Genomic DNA, 17,028 nt, shown 5'->3' on the forward strand with positions numbered 1-17,028 from the left:
CTCTCCAAGTGCTGCTCCATTTCTCTGCTCCTCTATACTTAAAAACATACTAAAGGCCAGGAGCGGCGGCTCACGCCTGTAATCCCAACACTTTGGGAGGCCGCCGCGGGCGGTTCACGATGTCAGGAAATCAAGACCATCCTGGCTAATACGGTGAAACCCCATCTCTACTAAAAATACAAAAAAAGTCAGCCAGGCGTGATGGCGCGCGCCTGTAGTCCCAGCTACTCAGGAGGCTGAGGCGGGAGATTGGTGTGAATCCGGGAGGCGGAGCTTGCAGTAAGCAGAGATCGCACCGCTGCACTTCAGCCTGGGCGACAGAGCAAGACTCCGTCTCAAAAAAAATAATAATAATAACCATACCAATTACAATTCTTCTTCTCCCTTCTCTCTTGAGCCCACTCATGAGGTTTTCAGCCCCACCAGTGCACCTAAACTGCTTGTCAAAGTCACCAAAGTCCTGCCCAGTGACAAATCCAAAACTCCCTTCTCAGTAATCATCTTACTTGGCCTATGTGTATTCTTTGACACAATTACTCCAGGAATGTCCCAGGACTGACTGACTCTGACCTCCTTCTACACTCACTTCCTCGGTGTCTCATCCAGTCCCATGATACCTGATGACACCCAAATTTATACTTTAGCCTGACTCCTCCTCTAAGCTCCAGACTCTGATTTCCAACTGCCTATTTAGTATCTCCACATGGATGCCTAATCGCATCTCAAACTTAACATGCACAAGCTCTTGGTCCCCTTCCCCCTTTAAAAAAAAAACAAAAAAACTCCTCTTTGCACAATATTCTTCATTTTAGTTGACAGCTATTCCAAACTTCGAGCTGTGTAGGCAAAAAACTTTGTGTCTACCCTTGATATCTTTTGTCCCTCATACATATCACATCCAAACTATCAGCAAATCTCATTGGCTCTACCTTTCAAATATATCCATAACTTACCCACTTCTCTCCACTACCATCAATCTGATCACCTTCTCTTGCCTGAATTACTGTAATAGTCTCCTTGCTGGTCTCCTTGCCTCAAATCTGCAGTCTACTCCTAGTTCAAGAGGCAAAATGTCCCTTTAAAGGGTAACCAATCATTTCACCCCTCTGCTCAAAATTCTCCAAATGGCATCCCTTCTCACTCAGAGTAAAATCAAAGACCTTACAATGATTTTTCCAGGCCCTACACAATCAGGTCTCCACTTTCCACTCTGCCCCTTATCTCTCTGCCCTCATATTTTACTAATTAATTTCCCCCACATCCTTCTTGACCACATTCTCAACCTAGGCTTTAAAAAACTTGCAGAAAACCCATTCCAAGAATAAAGTTGGGTTATGCCTAGCTCTGCCAACCTATGATTTTGGAACCACCCTACTATGGTTCCAATGTGTCCCCTCCAAAATTCAGACGTTCAAACTTAATGGCCAATGTGATGGCATTAAGAGGTGGGGCCTTTAAGATTTAGTCATGAGGGCTCCTCCCTTCATGAATGAGATTCAGGTCCTTGCAAAAGAGGCTTCACAGTTTTCCATCCTCTTGCCCCTCCAACTTCTGCCCAGTGAGGACACAGCATTACTCCCCTCCAGAGGATGCAGCAACAAGCGGCCATCTTAGAAGCAAAGAGCAGCCCTCACCAGGAAACTAAACCTGCCTGTGACTCAATCTTGGATTTCCTGGCCTCCAAAAATGTGAGAAATAAAATTCTATTCTTTACAAATTACCCAGTCTCAGGTTTTTTGTTATAGCAGCACAAAACAGAGACAGGGCCTTATTCGTTCTTCTCTCATTTGTCCAGCTACCATGCCAACTCACTCAGCTGAATTAAGGACACGACTTCTAATTAGGTTGGTTCCTATCAGCAATATAAATAATCAGTCCATCAATAAACAGATATTGGCTATAAACTGTTCACTTTTGTAGATCTATTAAGTCTTTCCAGCTGATATGCTAAATAAGCCTTCTCTAAATACACGAACCAACGTTATTCATAATAATATGAAATAGAGGAAAATCATTTCCTTCTTGATTATTCCACTTTAAGCTCTTCATTTAAAATTTTGAATTTGGACTGCAGGCAATTTGTTTTTGTCAGTAGTTCATTTATATACACAAGTGCAATACTGTCAAATTATTTCACTATAATACATTTGTCATTCTATGGGCATTTATAACTTTTCATGCAGCAAAAAAGAACATTTCAACCAACCATCTGTCTGCCTTTTTCATGTGCTTTAATCATTCATCTCTGGTAATGTTGCTCCAAATACTAAATATTTTTTAAAATAACATAAAATCTCACATCTTATGATTTAAAAGTTTGAAATTTAATTTTCAGATTTTTCTCCTCAAATTTTACCAGATCAGTGACTTTAAAAGTAACATATCCTATTGTCAAGAAAGAATATTTTCTTGAATATTTATTAAGATAAAATGTAAAAGTCAGAACTGACTCTCCTTCAAGGAGATATGCAAGCAAAGCAAAATAAGATGAAAGGTTTTATAATCTGCTGGAAAGTAAGACTCTGTTTACAAGCAGTATTTCATCAAATTTCTATTCAATGTAGTAAAATCTTATTTAATTGGAAATATATTTCAGGAATTAAATTATATTATAAATGGAACCCTACTGCACCACTGAAATGACAATCCTTAATTTCAATAGTTGGCCCTTTGTAAAACTAATGGTCTTATCTTTATGAAGACAAGGCCCTTTGTAAAACTAATGGTCTTATCTTTATGAAGACAAAAACAACTAGTTTAGCTGCTAGGAATGCACTGCAGATACTAGTATACAGTTTCTTCTTTTGTTTTTAGTCACCTTGGAACAAATGCTGAAATTTTAGTGAAAAATCAATAAAATACTAAAATTTCCTAATAACTTAATGTACCCCTTGTTTAAAAAAAAAAAAAAGTAGGATCCAGTTTACATATATAGCAAGCAAATATGTTAACATCTCTAACACCAGATCTAATGACCATAAATTTCAATTAGCTAAACATAATTAACAAGACAGATCAGTTACCAAAACTGGAATTATTAGAACGCAAGGTATTTAAATCTTCAGAACTTAAAGATGATCAGATGTATAACAGTATGCTAAAAAAAATCATGACTGAAGCACATTTTCATAGCAGCAACCCTGAACTCCTGAGCACAAGAGAAATGAATTTACAATGAGGAAGGAGCCCGTGCCTCTTCCTGTCATGCTTATGACTCAGGGCACCAATATTTTCAACATCTCAAACTAAAATGTCCTTAACATTTCAAAATTCCAGCATTCCCATTTTCTTCGGTAAATCACTGTTTACACAAACAAAGGCTTATAACAAATAATTTTCTTTTTTTGTTGTTGTTGTTGTTGTTGAGACAGAGTCTCGCTTTATCGCCCAGGCTGGAGTGCAGTGGCCGGATCTCAGCTCACTGCAAGCCCCGCCTCCCGGGTTTACGCCATTCTCCTGCCTCAGCGTCCCGAGTAGCTGGGACTACAGGCGCCTGCCACCTCGCCCGGCTAGGTTTTTGTATTTTTTAGTACAGACGGGGTTTCACCATGTTAGCCAGGATGATCTTGATCTCCTGACCTCGTGATCCGCCCATCTTGGCCTCCCAAAGTGCTGGGATTACAGGCTTGAGCCACCGCGCCCGGGCACAAATAATTTTCAAAAGGTATGTCACACTGAAAAGTTGAATTACACAATTTAACATTAATTGTATACTTGAATTACTGACGGTTAGTTCACATTAACCTTATGTCTCCAAATAAAGTCTAAGTTTCTTAAAAACAAGATAAAGATCTTATAATTGTTATGTATTTTTATGGTGAAAACACAGAGGAATGAACCATACATATGGAATAATCCAAGATTTGGAGGTAAAGATGCCTTTGAAGACTGGGATAAAGGCTAAATAAAAATCCTGATTGTAAAGTTAATTCCATACCTACATGACAATTCCCAGTCAGTTAACTCTAACCACAGCAAAGACCCAAGCAATCCCATGGAGAAAATGGTTGTTCTGAACCTACACACAATTAGCTCCAGGGTGATGCTGTAATACAATACAATGGAAATACCAGATGAGGATTTCCTTCTGCATAGGGTCCACTAAATCAGTCGTGCTTCATTTTTTAACACTGGCTAATGAGAGAGCAAATGTTAATGGAATCTAAATCACTGAATTGAGTAAAAGGATCTGAAAATATTTTATTAAGCAAAATTACGAGCCAAACACTTTGTTAGGCACCTTCACACAAATCATAGTCTTTAATATGAGCAGAATGTGTAAATGATTTATCTATATAAATATTTAAGAAATATTCACTAAGCAACTACCTAAACTGAAAATACAGAATGAGATAAAGGTTTAAATGAGAAATACTAGGATAAGCAAAAAGAAAGTGGAGCAAGCTCTAAACAACTAGACCGTGAAAAAATGTTAAATGAAAAAAAAACACCCAAAAATATGATACAGACACTAGGTAAATTAAGTATTAATAAAAAATGGACTTAAACACAAATAAGTTTAGAACCCCATAGAGAGACACAATGACTCTTTGAGGTATGTCAAATATAATGTGTTACTATTAATAAAATTGTATTTTTAATAACGTATATTCAATAACATCACTCTAAGTAAATGAATCTCACTCAGCTGCATTTCTATATGCCTTCCTGAAAGACACACACAGTAGTGGAGATAAAGTCAGAGTTGCTATAATTGCATACAAACCACAGACACATGTAATCTTCCTACTGGACTCTCCTGAGAATCACTGATATTAAAGGTTAAGAAGGAATATGATAGTTTTCATGTTTGATATTATAAAGTTGACAATTAATAAAATTTAAGTTAAAAAATAAGTCAGGCTTTATTGATGCAATCCAAATACACTGAGTTATATTACTGACTACAGGAAAGCATGCAGTTCTTTGCTTGGATCTAAATTAGCTCTTTGAATCTAAACAAATGAAAAGCCCACCCCAATTTCAACAGGGAGTAAAAATGCTACCTTTCAAGGTGTTCAGGAGGTACTGCATTGCTAAGTTACTGGCCACTAAAGTCACCTTTCAATTGTTAAACCCAAAGGCCTCTTTTCAGCCTTCATTCTATTTGTCCTTACTCTACAACTCCTCACATAGCTGAACATTTCCTTCTTTTAATTTTCCTGTTAGCATCTTCTTTTTTAAACCTTCCTGTGGTTTCCCATCCCTGTGAGCTTTGTCTCTTTTTCTAGTTCTTCTATTCATACTTTATATCCTGGTGTCCCCTGGGTTTTGTCTAAACTGCCTTCTCATCTAACAAGAAGTCTTCCCTGGGTGATTTCATCCATTCCCATACTTTACTGCCTACTATTCAAAATTGTGATGTCTAAATATCCATCTCACCTGAACATGTTTTTTCTTTTGCAAATCTTCTGGTTTCTACATACTCTGCTTAGCTAAAGAATCCATCTTTCCTCCACCTGGCAAAAACCTCAGGCTTCGAGATCTAAAATGTCACTACCTCAGTGAAGTCTTCACCAACTTTCCCAAATACTGTTAGTTAATACCCTAGTTTAGAAATCACTTTGAAGTACACCATCTTATGAGATCCTCACAAAAGAGGCAAGTATTATCACATCCTGTCTAGAAATGAAGAAACTGAGGTTTGAAGAGATCAGCAACTTGAACAAGGAAGCACTACTACAAGTGGAAAACATCAACTTAAATTCAGGTCTTCTGACTCTAGGCCCAGTGTTTTTTGTTTTTTGTTTCCCCATTTTTATTTATAGAGACAAGGTCTCACTATGTTGCCCAGGATGGTCTGGAACTCCTGGGTTCAAGCAATCCTCCTGCCTGGGCCTCCCAAAATGCTAAAATTACAGGCAGGGGCCACCACTCCCAGCCTCATGTTCTTTCTAATACACCATGATGCTCTTAAAAGAAAAGAGATTTACAACTCTAGTAGCTTTACTATTGTAATTAAGAAAAATTAACTAGTCTTGTCTGTTTCTAGAAATTAATTCCTAATTAAATGTTTAATCCAGTAGTAGAATTATTAAAACTATTTTTAATTATATGCACACATACCCAAATTGGTTAAGATAAAAGAAGTTTGGTTTTTTTTAATGAAGAAAAATAACAGAAAAAAACAGAAACAATAGAAGTTGAGAACATTTCAAAAAGAAGGAAGGGGCCAGGCACAGTGGTGCACGTCTGTAATTCCAGCACTTTGGGAGGATGAGGCAGGTGGATTGCTTGAGCCCAGAAGTTCAAGACTAGCCTGGGCAACATGGCAGGACCCAATCTCTACAATAAATACAAACATTAGCTGGGCATGGTGGCATGCACCTGTAGTCTGAGCCACTCAGAAGCCTGAGGTGGGAAGGATCACTTGAGCCCGGGAGGTTGAGGATGCAGTGAGCCATGATTGCACCACTGCACTCCAGGCGGGCAACAGAGTAAGACATGTCTCAAAAAATAAAAAATGAGAGTACAAAAATAAGTTCTTTACATTTTAAATAAAGAAATTAAAAATCTTGAAGCAAATAATCTAATACACAGGCCTTTTTAGTCAATAAATGAGGTATAGGATCTACTTTCATAAAGTCATCTAATTCTGGTTCTGTTTGAAGGGAGGAGAGGATAAATAATACTGATAAATAAGATTAAATTCATAAAACAAAAATCTAATACTATGACTAGGAAGTACCTTGGCATCATTGAGATGGTTAGTGAAAGATCAGAGAACACAGAGCTCTAGGCCAAGAAGCCAAAGAGCACAACAGTAGAGGGAGTTGCAGCTGAAACATTACCATTTTGCAGCCATTGAGGAAGACAGGTTCAGGAGATTGATCAATGGTTGTTAAATGTAGAAGTGGACAATTTAAAAAAGAGCAAGACATCTGCATGGTCTCAGTGTCTCCCCACAGATAATTTGAAAAAAAAAAAAAAAAGAAATGATACAATAGAGAAACTGGACAACCCTATGACTAGGAAAATTAACCTCATGAAGATGGACACCCTACGCCTCCAAATGTAATAGTTTGAGAAGCACGCATCACCTATGGTAGTATTCCGGCCAAAGATACATAACCTGAATCTAAACATGAGGAAACACCAACAAACCCAAAAACTGATTAACATAAAATAAAAAAATAGGCTTGCAATCCTTAGATATGGCAAGGTCATGAAAGACAAAAAAGGCTAAGAAACTATTCCAGATTAAAGAAGACTAAAGAGACATGGCAACTAAATTAAATATATCATCTCGGACTGGATCCCGTACTTGAGGAAAAAAATTCTTGGGAAAAAAGAAAACACCTTTACTGGAACAAACGATAAAATTAGATTACATACTATAGATTGTACAGACATTAAATTTCCTGAATCCATCAACACTGTAAATTGCGTAAGAGAATATCTTTGTTCTTAAAAGTTACACATTGAGATTTTAAGTGTAAAAGAACATGATGTGGGGGCCGGGCGCAGTGGCTCACGCCTGTAATCCCAGCACTTTGGGAGGCCCAGGCGGGCAGATGACAAGGTCAGCAGATCGAGACCATCCTGGTTAACATGGTGAAACCCCGTCTCTACTAAAAATACAAAAAATTAGCCGGTGGTGTGCGCCTGTAGTCCCAGCTGCCTGGGAGGCTGAGGCAGGAGAATGGCGTGAACCCAGGAGGCGGAGCCTGCAGTGAGCCGAGATCGCACCACTGCACTCCAGCCCCGGGGGACAGAACAAGACTCGTCTCAAAAAAAAAAAAAAAAAAAGAACATGATGTGTACAACCGAGTCTCCAATGGTTCAGAAGACACATAACATGAATACGTATATGTGCCTGAATATGCATGAGGAGAGTGAGTGACAGAGACAGTAAGCAAGCAATGTAGCAATTTTTTTAATTGGTAAATCTGCAAAAGGGTTGCTCTCAGTGCTATTGTTGCAACTTTTTTGTAAACTTGAAACTATTTCATCAGAGTAAACCATTAAAAACCAGAGCTGAGGAACAGGGTGAGCTTCAAGTTTTTGTTGTTGTTGTTGTTGTTTGAGACAGAGTCCCGCTCTGTTGCCCAGGCTGGAGTGCAGTGGCCGGATCTCGGCTCACTGCAAGCTCCGCCTTCCGGGTTCACGCCATTCTCCTGCCTCAGCCTCCCGAGTAGCTGGGACTACAGGCGCCTGCCACCTCGCCCGGCTAGTTTTTTGTATTTTTAGTAGAGACGGGGTTTCACCGTGTTAGCCAGGATGGTCTCGATCTCCTGACCTCGTGATCCGCCCGCCTTGGCCTCCCAAAGTGCTGGGATTACAGGCTTGAGCCACCGCGCCCGGCCAGCTTCAAGTTTTTTACATAAATTTTGTCATTCGACTTTTTTAAAAGGCAAGTAATATTACGGTTTTATAAATGAGAAAATGCGGACTCAAGAGAGATTTAATGACCATTTCCAGAACAGGGGTCTCCTTGTTTCTGTACAATTCCATTAGATTGCAGGTCAACAGCCAAATGTTTCTAATCCCTGGAAGCTTCTCTGGTGGTACTACTTAGAGCTATTTAAAGTTTTAAAGCTTTCGTGAGTTGTATGCGCTCACTAATAAAAATACCATACATTTCATCACGTAGTAAGTAGCACATCTAAACTTTTGAGAGAATGGGCTCTAATATTAGAGCCTCTGAGTTCAAATTCAGACAGTGCAATGTTCTAGCTTTGCGGCCTTTCCCAAGTTAACGATCACGCTCCAATTTCCTCACGTGTAAAGTGGGAGCAGCTGGTAATAACCTGCAGGGTTGTTAAGAAAACTGAATGACATAATAAATGTAAAGTGGTGACACAAATAATAAATATCTTTTGAGGAACACAATTCAACCATGGTTATTTGCATATATTACATACCACCTCTAATCAATTAGCTACTTTTATTTTAAATCCAACCTGTTAGGTCACCTCAAGAGCACTGGTCACAGAGTCAAAGCCATAAGTTTTTTGTGTTTTTTTTCCAACCAGGTCAAAATTTGACAAAAATCTTTTTCCTTTTTTTCTTCTTTTTTTGAGACGGAGTCCCACTCTGTCACCCACTAAAGTTAGAGTGCTGTGGCGCGATCTCGGCTCACTGCAGCTTCTGCCTCCCGGGTTCAAGCGATGCTCCTGCCTCAGCCTCCAGAGTAGCTGGGATTACAAGCAGGAGCCACCACGCCCGGCTAATTTTTGTATTTTTAGTAGAGACGGGGTTTCACCATGTTGGCCAGGCTGGTATCAAACTCCTGGCCTCAAGTGATCCGCCCGCCTCGGCCTCCCAAAGTGCTGAGATTACAGCCTAGAGCTGCCGTGCGTGGCCCCAAATCTGACAAAAATGTAAGAGAAAACATCTTAGATGTTCACAAACCAGAAAAGTAAATTAATTTGCAAAACAGATTGATGCCGATTTACAGGTCAATTCAGTCTAAACATTTTGCTAACAGTAAAGGCAACAAGCTCCGTACTTGCTCTAGAACAATGGGTCACCAAATGCATATAATGAAAAATGAAATCAGTTACCTTACTTTTAAACTTTTCTAATCTGGGAAAAAGGAAAAGAAAATATTGTATCGTACATGCTATCTATATGATTTTGATCCTCAATACAGCCAAAATGTAATCCTAATTTCAAGTAGTAGCACTTTCTAGACTACCCAATATTGGTAGTAACGTTTAATTTAAATTTTAATTATACCCTCTAACATATCTGCAAAGCTACCAGCACAGCTATTCTACCTTAATTTAGCATGAATTTAGCGACAGACTATTATGTGACCCTATTGCTTAGTAATGAAAAATTTAAAATAAGAGAAACGTAAAAATGATAATTCTGGTAAATTTAACCACTACCACCACCCCAATACCACCATCCCACCCCCCAAACAAACAACTTGGGATTTCTTTCCATTTCTCGGTGATACTTTTTACAAAACTAAGTGTACCTTGTTTAACATTTGTTTTTAAAATTCACATTATTAATTTGTAAAAGTTTAGGATTTGTTCATAGTAACACTCTTAAAATATTTTCTATTCATATGCTTATTTTGGATTGGTGTTATTGTCTGTAGTGCGAAGGATATAATCCAAGAACACTGATACTGGTATAAACCAGTTTGTCCATTCTAACAGCCTAAACCCACCTCTTTCTTCCTACACTCCGGGGTCACAAAATAACTTCCCACAAGCAACACTCGCACTCTCACCTTGATCTCCCTAATCAGGGAATGTATCAAAGTCCGATCCGGCGAACGGTAGATAAACTTAGAAGACTATGCTCAAAATTCAGACTCCTGAGCCCAGACCAAGTCCAATTCAATCAGTGTCTTCAGGGGTGGGATCTAAGCTCACCAAGTGGTTTCCTTTTCACTAAAGTTTGAAAACTACTAGAGACCCCCACAAACACACGCCCCAAACTCCCCCAACTGCCACCACCGCCAACCAACCCCACCCACCCACCCGTGGAACACGTTACCGCCCAGCTCTGCTCAGATCTTAGGGCGACCCCGCTCCACTCCAGGGAGCCCACCCGGCGCCCACTCCTCCGAGTCCCCAGCTCCTCCCTCCCATCCCCGTCCTTTCTCCTCACTTCTTCAAATCGCTGCTAAAGAGGCCGAAGGCCCCCGAGGGGGAAATGGTTGAGGTCGCCTCCTGACCCAGCTCCGTCGCTTCCCCTCCTCCGGACTGCTCATTGTAAGAAAAACTGTTGCTGGACATTGCCGCGGTGCTGGCGGGTGCGGGGTTGGTCCTGCCGGGGGTTCTCTCCAAAGGGTTCCACTCCAGAGGGCACGGAACAAAACTAGTTCTCGTACCGAGGAGCGCGCGCAGGCGCTTCCGGACTCGTCACGGCTCCCTGAGCCGACCTGGCAGGCCACCCCCTGCGCATGCGCAGTGTGCGGGAAGGCAGGCTCCCACCCGGGCCGTCCAGGCCTGCGCGGACTTCCCTGCTCCGGGGTTTAGAGGTAGCTGAGAGGCTGCGAGCCCGGCTGCGGAAAGGGAGGCTGCGGGTGGCGAACTGCCAGGCTCCCGGCCGGTGAAGGGTGTCATTGGAGAAGGATACCCATTGCATCCATTTTGATCCCTTAAGGGGTTTCCAGACTCAGGGCAGCTCTTTGGTATACTTCTGTAAAGCAATAGTTTTCGGATTTCTCCGGAAACGCCATTTAGCACGCCAGATCACCTTTCCTAAACCCATCACGATCACTTTGCTTGTTTCGGCTACTCTCCTCCTTCCGGCTTTGCCTTACTTTCATATCCACCCGAAACAACTTTTCTCCCAGACTTTAAGGAGGCCTCTCCCAACGATGGTTTGGAGGATCCGCACAGAAGCGACCATTCCATCCTTGCAACGAAAATCTTGGAGGCTGACCGGCGCGGTGGCTCGCGCCAGTAGGGGACTTTGGGAAGCCGAGGCGGGCGTATCACTTCAGGCCAGGAGTTCGAGACCAGCCTTGGCAACATAGCGAGACCCTGTCTCTGCAAATAATATAAAAATTAGCCGGCGTGGTGGCTCGCGCCTGTGGTCCCAGCTACTGAGGCTGAGGTGGTTCACTGGAACCCAGGAGGAGGGGGTAGCGATGAGTTGAAATCGCGCCTTTGCACTCCAGCCTGGGCGACAGAGCGAGACCCTGTCTCAAAAAAAAATGAAAAAGAACAGAAAACGTCTTGGGACCACCTGTTCCAGTTTAGAGCTGAAGTGGTGCGTCCTACTGGCGTCCAGCTACCAAAAATAAAATTGACCACCTTGCGCGCCAGGCACAGCTGTCATCTGACACTTCTTCCTGTGTCCTGTCGCTGTCGTGTCACTCACTAACATGCACTAGGGAGCCTAGGCGGGATGCTTGCCTGGCCCCAGAGTAGCTCTCTCCGGGTGCTGGCACCCAAGAAAACCTCTTTCCAGGAGTGACTTCCCCCAGCCCGCCTTCTCGGGTGGGTTTCAGAGCCTTCCCTCTCTTCTTCCCAGTGCCTTCCGTCCAGGTAGGCGTTAACTCCCAAAGCCTTGGCGGCCAGGTACTGAAACTGTCAAGGGATTCTACCAGGTAGAACGCGAACGTGGAGACCGGCAGCCTCTGGGAAGGCGGTGGGGCGTTTTCAAGGATCAGAGTATGATCTCCAAGTTTCAAAAGGTCAGACTGTCACTGTGGAAGCACGCACGAGCGTGACTCTGGGTGGGAGAGGAAGAAATGTCCTCCAAACCTCATCGTCTGGTTAAATATTGGCAGGTTTTTAATTCGGCTGTTAGCATACTGCTCCGGAGATCCAATGATGATCACCTAAAATGTGTTTGTCAATATTAATCATATTAATTAATATAATTTCATCTACAACTGACTATTGATGATGAAGATGAGGATGATCATAGATAACTATATATTATTATATAATCCTTAATATATACCACAAACTATTAAGTAGTTTTACATATATATTAATAGTAAAAAGAGTTAGGCTTTGGTTACTTTATTTGTAAAAGGAGAACATTGATATACACATAGCCTAGAAAATATCTGACACATACCTGATTATAGAATTTCTTGGTTTTAGAGTATGTGCACTTTTACCAGATATCCTAAATTTTTTTCCGGCATACTTTTAGCAGTGTGTAATCTTCTTTCTTCACATTCTCACAAAGGTTTAGCTTTCTAAAAAGGTTTTATTGTCATCAATATGATATGAAGGAATATTATTTGTATTGTAATTTTCATTTTCATGGTCATAATGAACTTGAGAATATTTTATGTGGTTACTCCATTTGCATTTTATTTCCTGGGAATTGCACATGAACCTATTTATCCACTTTTACACTGAGTAGTTTTTCTGATGGACTTGAGGAGTTCTTTATCCTTGAGTCTGTTATTTTTAATTAACTGCTTGATTTCATTTTGTAATATTTTTATTTTCTCACACAGACTCAGGTAGGAGACTGACCTACAATATTGGGGTTTTGGGTTTTGGGGGTTTGTTTTTTGGGGTTTTGTTTTGTTTTTACATTGTCCTTGAATGGTGTGGATATTAAGAATATCCTTTCTTCAAAAAACAGGTATAGGTAACTTTTTCTCTGGAATATTACGTATAAGATACAGAGTATATATTCCTGGATGAAATAGATAAAACTTTCTTTTTATCACTAAAAAAAAATTTTTTTAAAAAATGAGAGCTTTGACAAGAAGGGACTTGAGGCCCTTACTGCCTTAAAATTCTAAGACTGTATATTCTTACAGAAAGATAAAAAATAATAACTCCATGGGCTGTGGTCTAGCATTCCCATATCTCTAGAATTGAAAAATCTTTTATATAGCCATGAAGCTTTCTGACAGAGGAAAAAAAGTCACACTTCCAACCAGAAGAAACCTTAACAGAACTAGAAGATTACTCTCTGACACCTGTTACCAAGCCAAACCAGATTTTTCTGTTTCCTTCCAGCATACGTAGTGTATTACTGCCAAATAAGTTGGGGTTTTTTTCAAAAACTATTTTCTCCCTAATACTTAACAAAACCTTTATCAAATTTTCTGTTTCTGTTTCTGTTCATCTAACCCTCATGATATAGTTGTGAAATGTGGTGTATATTTTCAAGCTTTTTTCTCTAAGCATAGAAAAATAAATGATATATGTGCATATTTCTCCAAATCCCAGTTAAAACCATAATACCATTCTGCATCTTACTGCATCTCACTGTTTTAAAGATCTACATAGTATTTCCTTTCATAGGGGCATCTTTATTTATTTAATCAATAGCCTGCTGATACACATGTAAACTGTTTTCAATTTTGGACTATTATAACAACTTGGTCAATGCATGGCTTTGCACCATGCCACCACTATTCCCATTAGTTAAGATTTCAAAAGTCCAATAGCTAGAACAGATGATATGCGCAATTGAAATTTGAGTAGATATAGCCAAATTTCTAACCTGAAAAGAGAATACCAACACTTTCACCAGTATTATTCCGTTTCAACACACCCTTTCCAGCAATGTATATTATAAATCTTTTTAATGTTTGCTAATCTGATTGGTAATAATAATAAAATCTTTACTGTCATTTACACTTGCATCTCATTTATTGTAAGTAAAGAGACAGCAAAATTTGTAGTCCAAATAGGAAGTTTTCTTTTTGTTTGTTTGTTTGTTTTTTTGAGACAAGTTTTGCTCTTGTTGCCCAGGCTGGAGTATCATGGCGTGATCTCAGCTCACTGAAACCTCTGTCTCCTGGGATCAAGTGATTCCCCTGCCTCGGTCTCCCAAGTAGCTGGGATTACAGGCATGCGCTACCACGCCCAGCTAATTTTATACTTTTAGTAGAGATGGCGTTTCACCATGTTATTCAGTCTGGTCTCGAACTTCTGACCTCAAGTGATCCACCCTCCTCAGCCTCCCATAGTGCTGGGATTACAGACATAAGCCACCACACCCAGCCCCAAAGAGGAAGTTTTTGAGACAAAAAGTGATACTAGTCATAATTTGACTGGACAAATACATGTAAACCAGGACTCTGCCAGGGAAATAGGTATATATGGTTACCGTAAATATAACAGATTTAAAGCACACATCAAATGGCTATTTGAATTTTTCTTCTATTAATTTTGCACATTTGTCACTTGCTTATTTTTAAGTGGATCTTTTATCTTATTGATTTGCAGGCATACTTTATAGATACTGAATGTTAACATTTTCTCATTATTATCTAGAATGTGTTACAAAAATCGATTCAAGGCCGGGCACCATGGCTCACACCTGTAATCCCAGCACTTTGGGAGGCCAAGGTGGGCGGATCACTTGAGGTCAGGAGTTCAAGACCAGCCTGGTCAACATGGTGAAACCCCATCTCTACTAAAAATACAAAAATTAGCCTGGTGTAGTGGTACATGCCTGTAATCCCAGTTACTGGGGAGGCTGAGGCAGAAGAATTGCTCGAACCTGGGAGGCGGAGGTTGCAGTAAGCCGAGATGGTGCCATTGCACTCCAGCCTGGGCAAAGAAGCGAGACTCTGTCTCAAAAAAAAGAAAAATTGATTCAAAAGTTGTAGGAAACCTGAATAAACTAAATAACTATAGAAGAGAATTGGAAACGTTGCCAAAAATCTACCACCAAAAAGGGACTAGACTAATATAGTTCTATTGGCCTATAAGGAGTTTGCTATTTCTGTTATTTTAAACTGTTATTAAACTTTAGCAAAGAAAAAGACAAAGCACTTCCAAATTCATTTTGTAGGTCTGATTTTATTAAATACAAAAAAGAACAATAAACTATTTAAATACTAAACAAATGTTAAATGAAAAACATAAAATAATACAATAGGTTTTGTTATATGATAAAAGAATGAACATTAATAAACTTATAATGATAGATTTGTAAATCATTTAATAATATTTTATTGGCACTTCTGATTTAAAGAAAAAATTAATAATCTAGAAATAAGAGTAAATATTCTTGTCATTATTACATATATGTAAATAGATATTGATATAGTTTGGCTCTGTGTCCCCACCGAAATCTCATCTCAAATTTTAAACTCTATAAACCCCATAATTTCCAAATGTCTTGGGAGGGATCTGGTAGGAGGTCACTGGATCATGGAGGTGGTTTCCCCTGTGCTGTTCTCATGATAGTGAGTGAGTTCTCATGAGAGCTGATGGTTTTATAAGGGGCTCTTCCGCCTTCTCTCTCCTGCCACCTTGTGAAGATGTCTTCTTCCCCCTCCACCATGATTGTAAGTTCCCTAAGGCCTCCCAAGCCATGCAGAACTGTGAGTCAATTCAACCTCTTTTCTTTATAAATTACCCAGTCTAGGGTAGTATCTTTGTAGCAGTGTGAAAACAGAATAGTACAGTAAATTGGTACCTGTAGAGTGGGGTACTGCTGTAAAAACAACCTGAAAAATGTGGAAGCAACTTTGAAACTGGGTAACAGGCAGAGGTTGGAACAGTTTGGAGGGCTCAGAAGAAGACAGGAAGATATGGGAAAGTTTGGAACTTCCTAGAGATGTGTCGAATGGTTTTGACCAAAATGTTGATAGTGATATGGATTATGAAGTCCAGGGTGAAGTGGTCTCAGATGTAGATAAGTAACTATATTAGTCTGTTCTCATGCTGCTAATAAAAACATACCTGAAACTGGGTAATTTAGAAAGAAAAGGTGTTTAATGAACTCACAGTTCCACATAGCTTGAGAGGCATCACATTCATGGCAGAAGATGAAGGAAGAGCAAAAGGACATCTTACATGGTAGTAGACAAGAGAAAGCTTCTGCAGGGGAACTCCCCCTTATAAAACCATCAGATCTCTTGAGATTTATTCACTATCACCACAACAGCACAGGAAAAACCTGCCCCCATGATTCAATTACCTCCCACTGGGTCCCTCCCACAACACATGGGGATTATTATAATTCAAGGTGAGATTTGGGTGGAGACACAGAGCCAAACCATATCAGGAATTTATTGGAAACTGGAGCAAAAGTCACTCTTACTATGCTTTAGCAAAGAGACCAGTGGCATTCTGCCCCTGCCATAGAGATGTGTGAAACTTTGAACTTAAGAGAGATGATTAGGGTAACTGGCAGAAGAAATTTCTAAGCAGCAAAGTGTTCAAGAAGTGACAGAATGTTAAAGTTTGGAAAATTTGCAGCCTCACCGTGTGGTAAAAAAGAAAAACCAATTTTCTGGGGAATAATTCAAGCTGCTGCAGAAATTTGCAGAAGTAACAAGGGGCCAAAATGTTAATTGTTAAGACACTGTGGAAAATGTTTCCAGGGAATGTCAGAGGTCTTCATGGCAGCTCCTCCCATCACAGGCTCTGAGGCCTAGGAGGAATAAATGGCCCCACTGCTCTGTGAAGCTTCAGGACTTGGTGCCCTGCTTTCCAGCCACTCCAGCTCTAGCCATGGCTAAAAGGGGCCCAGGTACAGTTTGGGCTGTTTCTTCAAAGGAAGTAAGCGCCAAGCCTTGACAGCTTCCATGTGGTGTTGGGCTAGTGGGTGCACAGAAGTCAAGAATTGAGGCTTTGGAACCTCTGCCTAGACTTCAGAGAATGTATGGAAATGCTT

The 17,028-nt window shown here is 40.3% G+C and overlaps 1 protein-coding gene across 5 annotated transcripts in view; it reads right to left on the bottom strand.

The window, feature by feature from the left end:
- The window catches only part of AP3B1 (adaptor related protein complex 3 subunit beta 1), a 302,972-nt gene extending 292,101 nt beyond the window's left edge, over positions 1-10,871 (bottom strand). For all 5 annotated transcript variants that reach the window (XM_033179939.1, XM_033179938.1, XM_033179941.1 and 2 more), the window contains exon 1: positions 10,573-10,871. In XM_033179939.1, the coding sequence (XP_033035830.1) occupies positions 10,573-10,700 (128 nt within the window). In that variant the 5' untranslated portion in view covers positions 10,701-10,871. The remainder of the gene's footprint in view (positions 1-10,572) is intronic.
- Between the last annotated feature and the right edge of the window lie 6,157 nt (positions 10,872-17,028).

This window comes from Trachypithecus francoisi, unplaced genomic scaffold (assembly GCF_009764315.1).
Source record: "Trachypithecus francoisi isolate TF-2019V2 unplaced genomic scaffold, Tfra_2.0 Lachesis_group2, whole genome shotgun sequence".
Taxonomy (NCBI): Eukaryota; Metazoa; Chordata; class Mammalia; order Primates; family Cercopithecidae; genus Trachypithecus; species Trachypithecus francoisi.